We start from the raw sequence: 13,455 nt of genomic DNA, 5'->3' as shown, positions 1-13,455 counted from the left end.
GCAGGGTCTGACAGGCCCTCAATAACTGTTTCGCTGCAACTGAATATGTTCTTCCTCCTAGTGGAGGGTCATAGGAGGAAGCCTGAGGAGAGGAGGGAAGGGCACTTGTCTGTGGCAGGATATTGAAAGGCTTAAGATATCAAGGGAGAGGGGAGTCCTCTCTTCAGCCAGTGGGATGAGAAATCAAAATGACCAGACATCAGAACTGCATATGGCTCCTCTGGGACAAGCTCTAAAGCCTGGCAGTGGGTCTGCAGGTCTGTTTTGCTTTGGTCAGCAAGGTACTCTAAAGGAGACTTAATCTGAACGCGGTTAAGTACGACAAGTACCCTTTGGTTTCAGTAGTTCTCACCTTTCCATGTTTGCCAGTATTTTGCCGCTTTCCATTTTAACTCCTAAAGCGAGTCTGACCTAGTTTTATTTTCTTGATTTTCTCTACTCACACTGCAACAGAGGAGCTCCTGATACAACTCTGTATCAGGAATCAGCAATTTCTACAAAAGAACATGGCTCTGTTCCCTGCACTGTGGTAGGCTTGAGGATCTATACTTGATTTCACCCATATATTCCAAAAAACTTTCTTTTTTTTAATCAACGGGACAGATCTTGTTTGCCTTTCGCATGCTTACTTATGGAAAGTCTCACTCTGGCAAATGGTAGTATGTGAATTCAAAAGGAGTGGACCTTTAATAATAAGAGAATGCCTCAGCCAAAATTTAACCTGTGTATCATACTTTGGTTTAACATCACTGCAGTATTTCTGTTTACTCTTCTTTTGTAATCTAAAATAATGACACAGAAACTTAACAGGTCAGAAATTGCAAGTGCATTACATGCATGATTGCAGAACCTTTGTGATATAACTGTCTGGACTGAGTGACTGAATGTTTGGAGGATCACAGTATAGCAGGAAAATATTGATTTCCTGGATAAAAAATTAATGTTGCAATAATTTTGGTGCTGTTCTCTGCTGGACAGCAACGCATGAGATGCAAGCCACTGATTCAATATTTTGGGGTGTGGGAATAGATACTTGTATCTCGTGTGAGTGTCATCCATTTCAAAGACATGTTATCTGTTTGTTCCTAAGTAATTAAATAATTTCACTTAATTTGGGCAAAGACAAACATTCAGGATAAATTAAGAAGTAAATAAAATTGAAACATTACTCTATATATGACAAGGTATATACCCGTAAAATCTTAGTATTCTCAGACTTGTAACATACTGTCCTCAACTTCATCCCTTGCCCTGTGTGGGAAACCACCCTTCCAGGTTTCAGAAGCTGTAACCCCCCATGGCTAAGGCTTAGTAAAAAGATCTTGGGACCATAAGCCACTAAGCAGACAAAACTTGTTTTCCCAGCAGCGGTGCCACCTCTGCCCCCTTTACTTCACCCTGCTTGCCTCAGGTGGATGACTGGTTAGCCAATGATGGGAAAGATTCCTCAAGAGAGGGACAACTTAAGATAAGGATGGTCATGATGGGGCCATCAAGGAAGGACTTGGGAGGCTATAGAAAAAATGGGTGTTAGGCCCTCATCCCTCCACTTTGACATAGCCTTAGTCCTCATTCTGCCTGTAAAAAATCTCCTAATCTCTTGGCTGCCTTACCTCCACTGCCTGATTTAAGCCTGAAACAATGCTGGAAGACAGTGCAGCCCTGGGCAGGAATGGGTGGTTCCCCAGGGTGCCATCAGGCCTAAGGAAGAATGCATAAAATCCCGTGAAATTAATTTGCTAAGAGTGCCCTCAATTTTCTGATAAGGGTCCAAGCATAAAATGAGTTTGTTTCTCAAAGTTTTATGGCCCTTTGGCAATCTGTCCCTGACTCAGAATAAGCCCTCATAGTTCTTTGAATGTTATCTATTGCTTGATCATTACTGCCTGACAGTGATTGATGAGCTTTACACCCTGTATTCCTATGCAAATTAGACCCAATAAAAGCCCATTGAGGAATAGGCTCAAGGCCCATCTCCTCTGAGAGATTGGCAACCTTTCCTCCCCAAGCAGATCAAGTCTTGGTAGACTTATTCTCATTCTTGTGGACTGGTTGGGAGGGGCCTCTGTGGGTGGAGCCCACCCCCACATCCTGTTCATATTGTATAAGAATCTCAACTGGCTATTTTATTGACAAAATCTCTTGTCAATCTGAAAACTAGTGTTAATTCATCTCCTGACTCTTATGGTCATCAATTTGTACCAAGCCCCATATCCATCAACAAAACTATTTTTGTCTCCATAGACATTCAGTCAGCACAATGTAGACTAACTTCAAATCTGAAATGAACACAAGGGCAGATTCACTTTTAACAAATGTATATGCAAAAATTAAAAGCCAAACAAATTGCTCCCGGCAAGTTCAGACTCTCTCAAGGCAAGAATGGCACAAAAATGGCGAGAGAGCAGCATTAAGTCTAAAGTTTTGTGACTAAAGCACACAAACCAACTGGACTGGACTGAATTGAACTGAGTAAAACATTAGGAATATGGAGGATATACCTTGTACTGGCCTCACAATTTTTATTCCTTCTAACTTGAGGCGCCATAGAGAGAGAAATGACTAAACCTCTATTTTAATAGCTGCTGTCAAGAGTGTTGCTCTGTGGGCCTATTTCAGCAGCTCCTGGTGGTGATGTATGGCATTTCCCTGATTAACAGCCATTGTATAACTTCTGTAATTGGCCACAAATCAGAGGAATGTCATAATGTAGCAAGAAAACATTCCCATCTTTGTCAGAGGTTGGCTTGGATTTCTGGAGGAATTATGACTTGAGTAGTTTGTGGGTTTCATTACTTTAAATAATGTACTACCTGAAGTACAAAAAAGGACATTTAAACTAATGAACATTTCTGTCTCCTAACTTGTTCTACAAATCCTACCCTTAGATTTATTTTTTTCTTGAAAAAATCCCTAAAAAGAAAATTATTTCTACATTTTTATAATAGAGGCAAGAACAGGGCAGGGAGCAGGTTGAGGTGACTAAGGCATTCTCAAGTGTAAAATTTGAAGGGGCACCAAAAAATTCAATATTCAAGATAAAATGACTTTGACATACTTAAAAACTGAAATTAATTTAAAAATATCAATGATGAACAAAACATTAAAATCTTAAGTAAAAAATAGGATCTCTCCCTGCACCTGCGTGACTCACCTTATGCACCTCACCCTAGCTGCAGCTCCAGCACGGGCGTCGGATAGGGAAAGGTGGCCACAAAGTCATGAGATCAACCCAATTTGTCCAAAAGGAGAACAGGTCTTGGCTCATTATAGTTACTCTTCAGCTGATAATAAGAGCAGTCTGCTGCACAGAATTATGTGTATAGGAAGTCTTGTTTCGCCAGTGATACACAGTCCAAAGCATTTTACTATCAAGGTGCCATCTATGCTGGAGACAAAACTTGTAATTCTGTAGCCTTTATTGGAGGCCATGGACTATTTGTTTAGAGAAAAACAAATATAAGTAAGTATAAAACCCTTTCTCTTTCTAAGGTTAGTAAAGACGGCCACCATCCCTTTATTTAAAAACCATGCTTATTTCTTGATTTGAGCAGTAACTGCAATATTATACACTAGAAGTACCAGTTAAAAAGATTTTGTGTATATCCTCACGAAGATGAAATGTATGCCCATGGTTGTAGTGGTCTGAAGCCTATGAGAAAGATATGATGAACAAAAATGGGGCATGTCATTTAGACAGGGTGTTAAGTTTTCTAGAGAGGATAACATTTGCACTAAATCTTGAAAGTCTGGTAGAAGATAGTTTGATAAAAAAGAAAGAAGGATGATGAGGTATTTATGCTATATCTGCCTGATTCATTCCTTTGTAACTATGACTTCTTGAGGCAGAGGAAAGTGGGATTTTGTGTGGTTAAAATTTTATTACACTTTCATTTAAAAGTTACTAAACTTTAGATATAGATAAAACGATGCTTTAAAAATTAGTTTTAAAATGATAAAATATTACCCGATGCAAGATGAAAGTGAGGACAAAAATACTGTAAAACTGGTGAGATAGTTTACTTGCATGAAATCCAGATAATAAAAATAATAATAGAAATCATGCTGAAACTATAATACTTTTCTAATGATGTAACAAGATATCTTACCAATTGTAATTACACTTGACCTGAAAATAATAATAAAAATGGGTCACTAACCTTTTACATTATTTGCTAATTTCTTGGCTTCATTAAGAATCCCGAAGCTTTTCTGAAGAGAACCTTTGGCATCTTCCTTTAATAAACCCTGAGGACCTGTTGCCTGCAGGGAGAAGAAAGAGGTGTCACAGCCAAACCGTAGAATTATGGAGACATAGCTAGCACGTAGTTGGTATACAGAGTTTACTTTCAGGATAGCATTCTGGACTCCACATTTAGAATAATAAATTAACAGTATGTATTGGTGATTAAAGTTAGCAGACTCTTTATTGGGAGAAGGGGAAGGCCTGGAAGAGAACTCTGAAGATTCTGAAAATTTAAAGGACATGTATAGAAAGTGAGGCTGGCAAGGTAACTTGAGATTCTGGAGAGGACAAAGTGCGACTATGATAGCATACTATTATGGAAATGAAGAGATAAAGAAGCATCTGAAAGCATGGTGGCTGGCAATGTTGCAAGGACACCCCGTCAGTGTTATCAAGGGCTGAAAAACAGTCAAGCAAATTAACATCTAAACACATCCACTGACTTTATCCCTAAGCACATTTCACTTGCATCTTGGGCGAAGGGCATTTCCTGTCCCTTAGGTGTTGAAATGAGAAAGAACATCACTCCTTTTCTAAGTGCATCTCAAAGTACTATGGCAAAACAAAATCTTCTAAATGACAATCTCTGAACCACAACCATCTCTCAGCATAGTGTGTTTGTTGAGCCTTGGATTAAAAGAGGTGACACAAAGATAATACAATGGTATGGGAAAAGAATAATTTACTTTTAATGTCTAGTTACCCATTTTAATAGCGTTTGCTCCTCAGCAATACATAATACATATGTATTACATGCAATGCATAATCATTATATAATACATTATACCAAGAGAGAAATCAAATAAGATCTTACGTTACATTTTAAGCTGGGAAAGTCTTTCAGGGTGCAGGAAGAGCTAGAGAATGCTAAACACTTACTGCTGAAGTTATAAATCTGAATTCAGGTAACCCCAGACATAAGACTCTTCAAAGATACTTGCAGGGACTTAATAACATTTTTTTTCTTGTATCAGTCACATTACTTGAGCATTAAACTAGGAAAGATTATAGAATTTCATACTGTTGTAGTAAAATTTATCTTAAGTTGTTATACCAACAGCTTTCATTTAAATAATCTATTGCTCACAGAACAGATTGATTGTAGAATGCTATGATATCTACAAATGAACATATTAGAAATATCTATATAAATAAAAGGGACATTGTGCATATATATCTAGCATTTGGAAAAGAGGTGATAATTCTGGTGGATTATTCTATGGAAAATGAACGGTCTCTTCAACTGAAAACACAGAAATTATTGGTCTTATAGCTTTCCTTGGAAGTTAGACACAATAACACCACATAAGTGGCATTTATCTTGAAAAAAAAAAAACAAGAGTGCCAATGTAAATGGCACAAATCCAATGTACCTTATTAAAAAAAAATAAACCTCAATTACCCACTCAGGTTCTATATTTGTTCCAAATTTATATGCCATTCTTACTTCCTTGGTTATAAGTTTTCTGAATCAAAACAAACTAGAAAGAAGAAATTACAAAAAAAGGAGGACAAAGAGTCTCTGAATAGGCACTTGAAAACAGCAGAAGTGACAGCTGAGTCTGTGTGACAAGGAGGAAAGAGAAAACGCACACGTGAAGAGAAGAGACTTGAGGCTCAGGAGCTGGAGTCAGTTTGAATAGGGACAGGGTACGTTTCGGGAGATAACTCTGCATCACCACAGTAATAAGGGGCATTCATGAGACTAGATTGAACAGGAGAGAGAGCGAGAGCAGAGAAAGGTTTCCTTATAGCCTTCAGGTATGAATGCCTTTGCACAGAAACGATCTGATCAGAAATTAACAGCCAAAATCTTACAGCTAATCTTGGATATGCAAAGTGTGGCATAGGGGAAAAGGAAAGAGAAAGAGTTGATTTGCTGTGCATTAGAAAATTAATGCAATGCAGTAGAAAGAGGCTGTATTCTGGGCTGTGGAAATTGTCGAATGACTATCATGTCCAATATCCATTTTTCTCTGCTTTTTTTTACATTTGTCAAAAGTTATATTAAGGCATAAATAAACCTGACATATTTACAATTTACGATTTGGTAAGGTTTGACATAAGCTGAAACCATCACCACAAAGTAGAGAATACTTCCATCAGTTCTTTTTATTCTCTTCCTTCTACCCGTCCTGGTCTTCCCCTCATCACCACACAAACACTGATCTGTTTTCCACTGCTACTAGTGATTTATAATATTTTATATCAATGGAATCATCCAGTATGTACTCTTCCTTTGTCTGGCTACTTTCATTAAGTGTAATTATTTTGACATTCACCCATGCTGTGTGTGCATCTGACTTATCCATGTGTATCTGATTTCTTCTGTTGGTGGGAAAGGAAAACGGGGACACCTTCAATGGGTGTAGAGTTTCAGTTGTGCAAAATGAAAGTATAGAAATCTGTTGCACAAAAACATGCATAGAGTTGACACTACTGCACTCTTAAAAATACTCATGATGGTAAATTTTATGTTATGTGTCTTCTCCATCACAACAAAAGAGCCTTGAAACCCTCCTCCCTCCAAAAGAAATGTGATCCCTTCTTTTAATTTATATAGATAGGCTCCAATCTAATTATTCATTCACCTGTTGCTGGACATTTGGATTATTTCTAGCTCTGGCTATTTTAAATAGAATATGTATATGAGTGTGTACAAACCTCTGTATGAACATATGCCTTCATTTATCTTGAAGTGAACACTAGAAGTGGACTGGCTACATGATATGGAAGGTGTATGTTTAAGTTTTTAAGAAACTACTAACCTTTTTCGAAATTTCTTCCAGCAGTTACATTTGCCTACATCTTTGCCAATTCTCCAAATAGTCAGCATTTTTATATTTTAGACATTCTAATAGGAGTGCACATCATTTTGGTTTTAATTTAAATTTTCCTTGTGAATAATAATGTTGAACATATTTTCATGTACTTATTTGCCATCTTTTTTGGTGAATTGTTTGTTTAAATCTTTTGTCCAATTTTTATTGGGTAATTTGTTCTTATTGAGTTTTGAAAGATATTTATGCATAATCTAAATATAAAGCCTCTTTCAAATATGTAATTAACAACTATATTCCCCTAGTTTGCAGCTTGTCTTAGTAAGTGGTTGCATTTGATTTAACATTGTCAAGAATTCTCGTACCGTATACATTTCAAGTTTTTCTAATGTTTTTGTCTGGTTTGCATCAGAGTAACTTGCCTCATAGAATGAGGTGAGACATGTTTCCTCCTCTTCAATTCTCTGAAGAAATTACTATTTTTCCTTAGATATTTATTGGAATTTAAAAGAGAAGTCATCTGGAACTGAATGTGTGTGTGTGTATGTGAAGGTTTTTAAGTACAAGTTAAATTCTTTAAGGAATATAGGGTTATTCAAGTTATTCATTTGTTTTTAATTGTTTTTACTGTATTTCTTCCATTACTGTTTATCTCCCTTATGCCCTCTTCCACCTCCTCCTCCTTGCAATCCCCACACTGCTGTCCAAGTCCATGAGTCCTTCCTTCTCGATCCTTTCACCCCCAGGCCCTCCAAGTGCTGTCAATCTGTGGTCTATGAGTCTTTTCTTTTCAAGTTATTTACCTGTGAGTTTTGATAGTTTTGTGATTTTCAGAGAATTTGTCCATTTCATTCAAATTGATGAATTTTTGGCATCAAGTTGTTTATAATATTCTCTTATTAACCTCTACTGTCTGCAGAAACTGTAGGTTTGAAAGCTATTGTTTACTTTAGATAAATGAGGTTTTCACCACTTTTATTCCTGATATTGGATATTGCTGACTTTTCTGAATTTTTTTATTAGTCTGCCTGGATGATTATCAACTTACTGATCTTCCATTGGACCCTTGCACCTTCATCCAGCAACATGGCTGAGCTCTGACTGAAGTCCATCTGCTGATAGACTTCCCTGCTGCTAGCTTCCTATCTTCTTGCATTTATGAATATCTCCTGCCTTTCGCTTCCAGGCATCTTCCCTTTCTTGCATTTCAGGAAGTCAGTGATTTCTTCCTGGATCCTTAGTCAACCACTTCTTGCTCAGATATAATAGCAATAAGATCAGGAAAAGCAAGGAGGCTGAGAATTTTGATGTGTAGATGAGAGACAAGTATTTTGGTTGAAAAAGACTGTGGAGTTTATAAAGGGCAGGGCAAAGAACTTAAGCTATGAGGTGGATTAGTGTCAATTTCAGAAAAGTGTAAATGTCTGACTGAGGAAACAGGACAATAAGCAATGTTGAGCTATTGGACGTTTCTGCGTAGGTGTGCGTGATCAGAACCTCAGTCCAAGGAGACGAATTATGCAGCTGTGTGGGAGGACAAGGATGCATCTGTTGACTATTGTAATAGTGTAGTCCACAAAAAAGAGTTGTAACCTCAGGCAAGGGCAGTGGAAGTGAAATGTTTGGGTTGAAGAGATATGGTAGAATAACACAAGTTGCAATGTTTTGAGAGGCACTCCAAAATATTAAAGGGCTGATGGCATACAAGTGTCAGTTATGAGCAGCATACCAACAATCCAGGGTTAAAAGACAAGCCTTTCATATGACAACAGGAACATACTAAAATGCTGTGGATGAACAGAACTGTTGCAACTCGTTGGAATTTGGAGAGTTCTTTTCCCAACATCGCCGAGTAAGGCACTGAAGCACATCAGCACTATCAGAACAGGTGATGAAGAAGCATTTTCCAAGCTAATTATACTTCATACATATTTATAAGCATCACATCTGAGTTTCTGAGCTGTGTCTACAGTGTATGTGAAATATAAATGAGGTTTTTAGAGTTGCAAGGCATGTTTCTTTTTTTAGAGATTGTATTTTTGTAAGTTCTCTCTGTGTGTATATATGTATGTATACATTATATATAAATTAGATAAAAACTTACCGAATCACACATAGTAAAATATTATTATATATAAATAATTGTATGTTTTGTTAGTAATCATTTATAGAAAATGTGAAATAATATAAGATAATTAAAGAAGGAATGATATAGACAAATATGTCTAGAAAGTTTTAACAGAGGGTTTAGCACTTAAATAGCTTTTACTACATCTTAATTTTGTTCTTCTTACAATTTATTAAATATTTATAGTGACTCTTGTTAAAGCATCATGTCACTGATTAATGGATGAATGAATTAATTTACCCCACAAAAATTTTTAGCAGTCTCAAGCACCAGAGTAAGCTCTGATTAGTCGAAGATGGAAAGATGCTGCCCTTCCCCATGGAACTAGAGTGAAATGGAAAGAAAAGCAAAAAAGTCCTTTATAAAGAAGATGATCACTGCCATAATAGAGCACAGAGATATCTAAGTGTTGTCAGAGGGCCTCTTTTTGGAGAAGACGTGAGGATAAGACCTGAAGGTAAGTTTTCAGGATGGTAAACCTGCACCCCAGTGATTTATTACTTAAATAAGTAAATTTGAAAGTTATTGTTTACTTTCTATTCATTATTAAATTGGCTCTCAAATAACTTCTTAATAGAGCTAAATTTTCTAAATTCATTGAAAGAGCTGGCTCTAAGGAGAGATGCAGAATATTTCTTTTTGTTTTTTGGGGTTTTTTTTTTTTTTTTGCTTTTTAAAGAAAGTAGTAACTGAATATTTAACAGAATGATTTATGACCTATCCTTTATGAGATAATTTTTTTAGAACATGAGTCTTGAACATTTCTGAAGAAAATAATATGCTGAGATAATATATAACTTATATGATTTTAAATTTTAAATCCTTTAAAAAGATTTTATATATTTATTTTAGAGAGGGGAAGGGAGGGAGAAAGAGAGGAAGAGAAGCATCAGTGTGCTATTGCCTCTCACGTGCCCCTCACTGGGGATGTAGGCATGTACTTTGACTGGGAATCGAACTGGCGATACTTTGATTTGCAGGCTGGCACTTGATCACTGAGCCACATGAGCTAGGGCTAAATTTAGAATCTTCTTAATAAAGAAAACATTTCAAAATGTGCAGGGGTATATATAAGGGTGGTCATTAGCTGCAATGTGTTTATGTATACATGAAAGAAATTTATATTTGGTATGTTAGACTGTTGATAAAAATCAGGGAGAACTTTCTTACTATAATAAAATTCTCAGAAGAAATGGTAGACTCTAGATTATATACATTCTAAAAATTTAAGAATATAAAAAGTGTGCATGTAATATTGATATATTAATCTATAAAAACAGATAAAATTACCCATTTGTATGTAAACTATTTTCATAAGAAATGTGTGGACAGATAAACACCATTTTTAAAAGTATTTGTGTTTCGTGGGACTACACACATTTTCTCTTTTCTCCCCCTTACTTGTCTGTATTTCCTATTTTTCTGTAACAGACACAAACTGTTTTTGTAATAATTAAAAAAGGTCATACAAAATTTTAAAATAAGAAAGTAACTGTATTGATTTTAAATGTATTTTACTATAACTTATATTTCAAAACTGCTACAGGATATTAAACTAAAATAGGGAATAAAAATGAGTCAAGAAAGAAGTCAGTTTGTGATTATAAACAGATTAAAAATACTCTTTGTGTTAAAAATAGAATTTAATGCAGGTTGTTTGAAGCATATGTCTTCCTGTGATACTTTGATATAATAAAACAACATTAACCAAACACTAAACCAATCACTAAAGTGATTGTGATTAACTGATAAAGTGATTAACCGCTAAAGCGATAAAGTGATTAACCAAACCAATCACTAAAGAAAGAGAAGAAAAAAGGAAAGAAACAAGCCACAGTGCTGGCCTTGGTCCGAAACCTGTGGAAAGGCTGTAGATCCTGGCCTTGCATACTGTGTCCTAAAGTGGGAGAGGGATTAGACGAATCTCTGAAGAGTGAAAGGAACTTAGTGCAGAAAGGGGACTTGGGGACGAAATAGGAAATCCTCAAAATCATGAAAATTTGGTATTAGTGACTGAGTATTCAGCTAGATGAGAACAATGAAAAAGACAACCAAAGGAAGGTTTGGAAATCTGTAACTAAGTGTGAGAACAGGTTTCCAACCGTGGTGGCACGCCAGCCATTGCTCTGGCACACGTGCACGCCACTCGCTGGCTGCAGAGGCAGGGACCAGACAAGCTGTTGGGGGGAGGGTGGGCGGGCAGCACAAGGACTCTTGATTTTGAGTCAAGGCAATAGAGAAGTGCCTGCCGAGTCACACAGCATCCTCAGAAGGCACAGGTTTTCCTTCCAGTTAATGTCCAGAATCAAACTCAACATGGCGATTTTTCCTCCTAATTATTCCACTGCAGGGGGAAATCCCTAACTAGCAGATTTCTGTTGCATTGTAGCACCATCCCAAAGAGTTTGAGTCCTGACTAATGACACACACTTTGAGTTTTAACATTTGATGTCCTGAATTTTCAAACATGTCTAGTGCTGAATCATAAATAGCAGTTTACTTCTCTGTTTCCAATAGATTTTTTCAAGTTGACTCAATTGAGTGTATCCCATACAAAGAAAATCACTAAAGTCAGGGTGGCTTAATGAACACTGTTTTCCCACACAGATTATTCAATATTTCTTTAGGTTACTTAGATCCTCACTGACTTTTTCATAGTTGTTATTATTGTGTGAATCACTCAGTTTGTAGATAAGTTGCTGAATTGTTGATGTAGAAGAAGAAATGCTCACTAGCTTTCTTAGCAAATTCAATTATACCAATTATGCATTTATATCATTTTGCCATTAATACTACACTGGTGTAAAATTAAAATGCCAGTGATTATAGATATTAATAAGAAGTCAACATTACTGTTTGGCTTTCAAGTAGTGGAGGACAGGATAAAATAGAAGGTGTGTGGGGATTAAAGTTTACAGCCTGAATGACTACATGAGTATTTCATAGGGCCTTTTGAATGTACTATGTACTCTGCCAATATTTGCCCAGTTCTCTATGTAGGATATAAAAACTCAAAAATGACCTTGCAAGGGTTTTTTATGCATTTTGGTTCATCCAATTACACAAAGTAAATATTAAATAAGACAGACTGAAGAGATTACATTACCATATTTCTAAATAAACACTTATTAGAAATGCCTTAATGTTTAATCATATGTAATGTTTAAACAAGATTTACAGTGTTTAACTATATGATTTATTAACCAACAGTAGTGATGTCAAAAGAATCTTGCTACATAAGGACTCAAAGACTAATAAAAAATATTAGAAATGATATTAATAATATTAAAGAAAAGAATGATAGGAATGAAAAGAAAATTTACAATAAAGGGAAAATGAATTATGTAGGTAAAGGTTGGAAAGCATTTCTATTAGCATGATAAATAACAAACAAATGATTATTACAGGTTTAAGAGCAAGTTAGAATTCTGTTCATCTCTGATTACCCTGTGGGTTGTGTTTCCTAATGGCATTTACACATTAAGTACATTAAATGTGTGGTTAAAAATTTAAAGATAAATTGAAAATGTGGGTATGCTTAGTATATCATATTTATCAATAAATAGTTCATAAGCATCTTTTATTAGCATCCTAATTGTGTCAATGATAAGAGGAAGATACAAACTGGTGTGATTGAAGATTAAACATTAAATTAGATGAAAAAATTAAGTTCTAAGCTTGGGAGACTATATTATAGGAATTAAGCTGAGGGAGGGATCAGGATAGACTGTAAGATGTGCTAAAATTTAAGACAGGTCCTCTAATTCCCTAATTCTGATACGCTATCTTTCCCCCTCAATTTGATTTCAGAAATTCCAGCATACCACTATAGAACCTGACTGTTACAAATTAAAAAATCCTATATGACATCTACATTCAAAGAGATATACAGACATTACCACAAACTAAATAGTGAAAGCAATTTTATTTTTCTTTTGAAATGTTCTTCTCTATTCAGCTTTCTTATCTTTTGTGGAAATATAAATATCTTGCCAATTCTGAAAATCTAGAGCATACTAGCCATTCTAGACACTAACATCAGCTTTTGGAGATGGGAGGAGTAATCTACATTTAGTGATCAGCTGCTATATATCACTCCACATGTTAACTCTATGAAAATCATGGACTATTGTGTGTTGAATAGTGAGAGTGAAACACTCAGGGGGTCATTTGTGGTTATTCATGTTGCTGTCCACTGGGGGGTCTATCGTCAGCTTAAATTTTAATTCTGGAGATATTCTTTTCTGGGAAATGGAAGTAGAAATAAAACAAAACATCAGGGTCACCAAGCTGTGAAACGG

At 35.9% G+C, this 13,455-nt stretch overlaps 1 protein-coding gene across 4 annotated transcripts in view; it reads right to left on the bottom strand.

The window, feature by feature from the left end:
* The window catches only part of LAMA2 (laminin subunit alpha 2), a 516,934-nt gene that overhangs the window by 85,594 nt on the left and 417,885 nt on the right, over positions 1-13,455 (bottom strand). For all 4 annotated transcript variants that reach the window (XM_036024687.1, XM_036024688.1, XM_028508983.2 and 1 more), the window contains one exon: positions 4,161-4,263. In XM_036024687.1, the coding sequence (XP_035880580.1) occupies positions 4,161-4,263 (103 nt within the window). The remainder of the gene's footprint in view (positions 1-4,160; positions 4,264-13,455) is intronic.

Source organism: Phyllostomus discolor, chromosome 4 (assembly GCF_004126475.2).
Source record: "Phyllostomus discolor isolate MPI-MPIP mPhyDis1 chromosome 4, mPhyDis1.pri.v3, whole genome shotgun sequence".
In the NCBI taxonomy this organism is placed as follows: Eukaryota; Metazoa; Chordata; class Mammalia; order Chiroptera; family Phyllostomidae; genus Phyllostomus; species Phyllostomus discolor.
The sequence above is the reverse complement of the archived record's forward strand: the minus strand, read 5'-3'. Positions and strand labels throughout refer to the sequence as shown.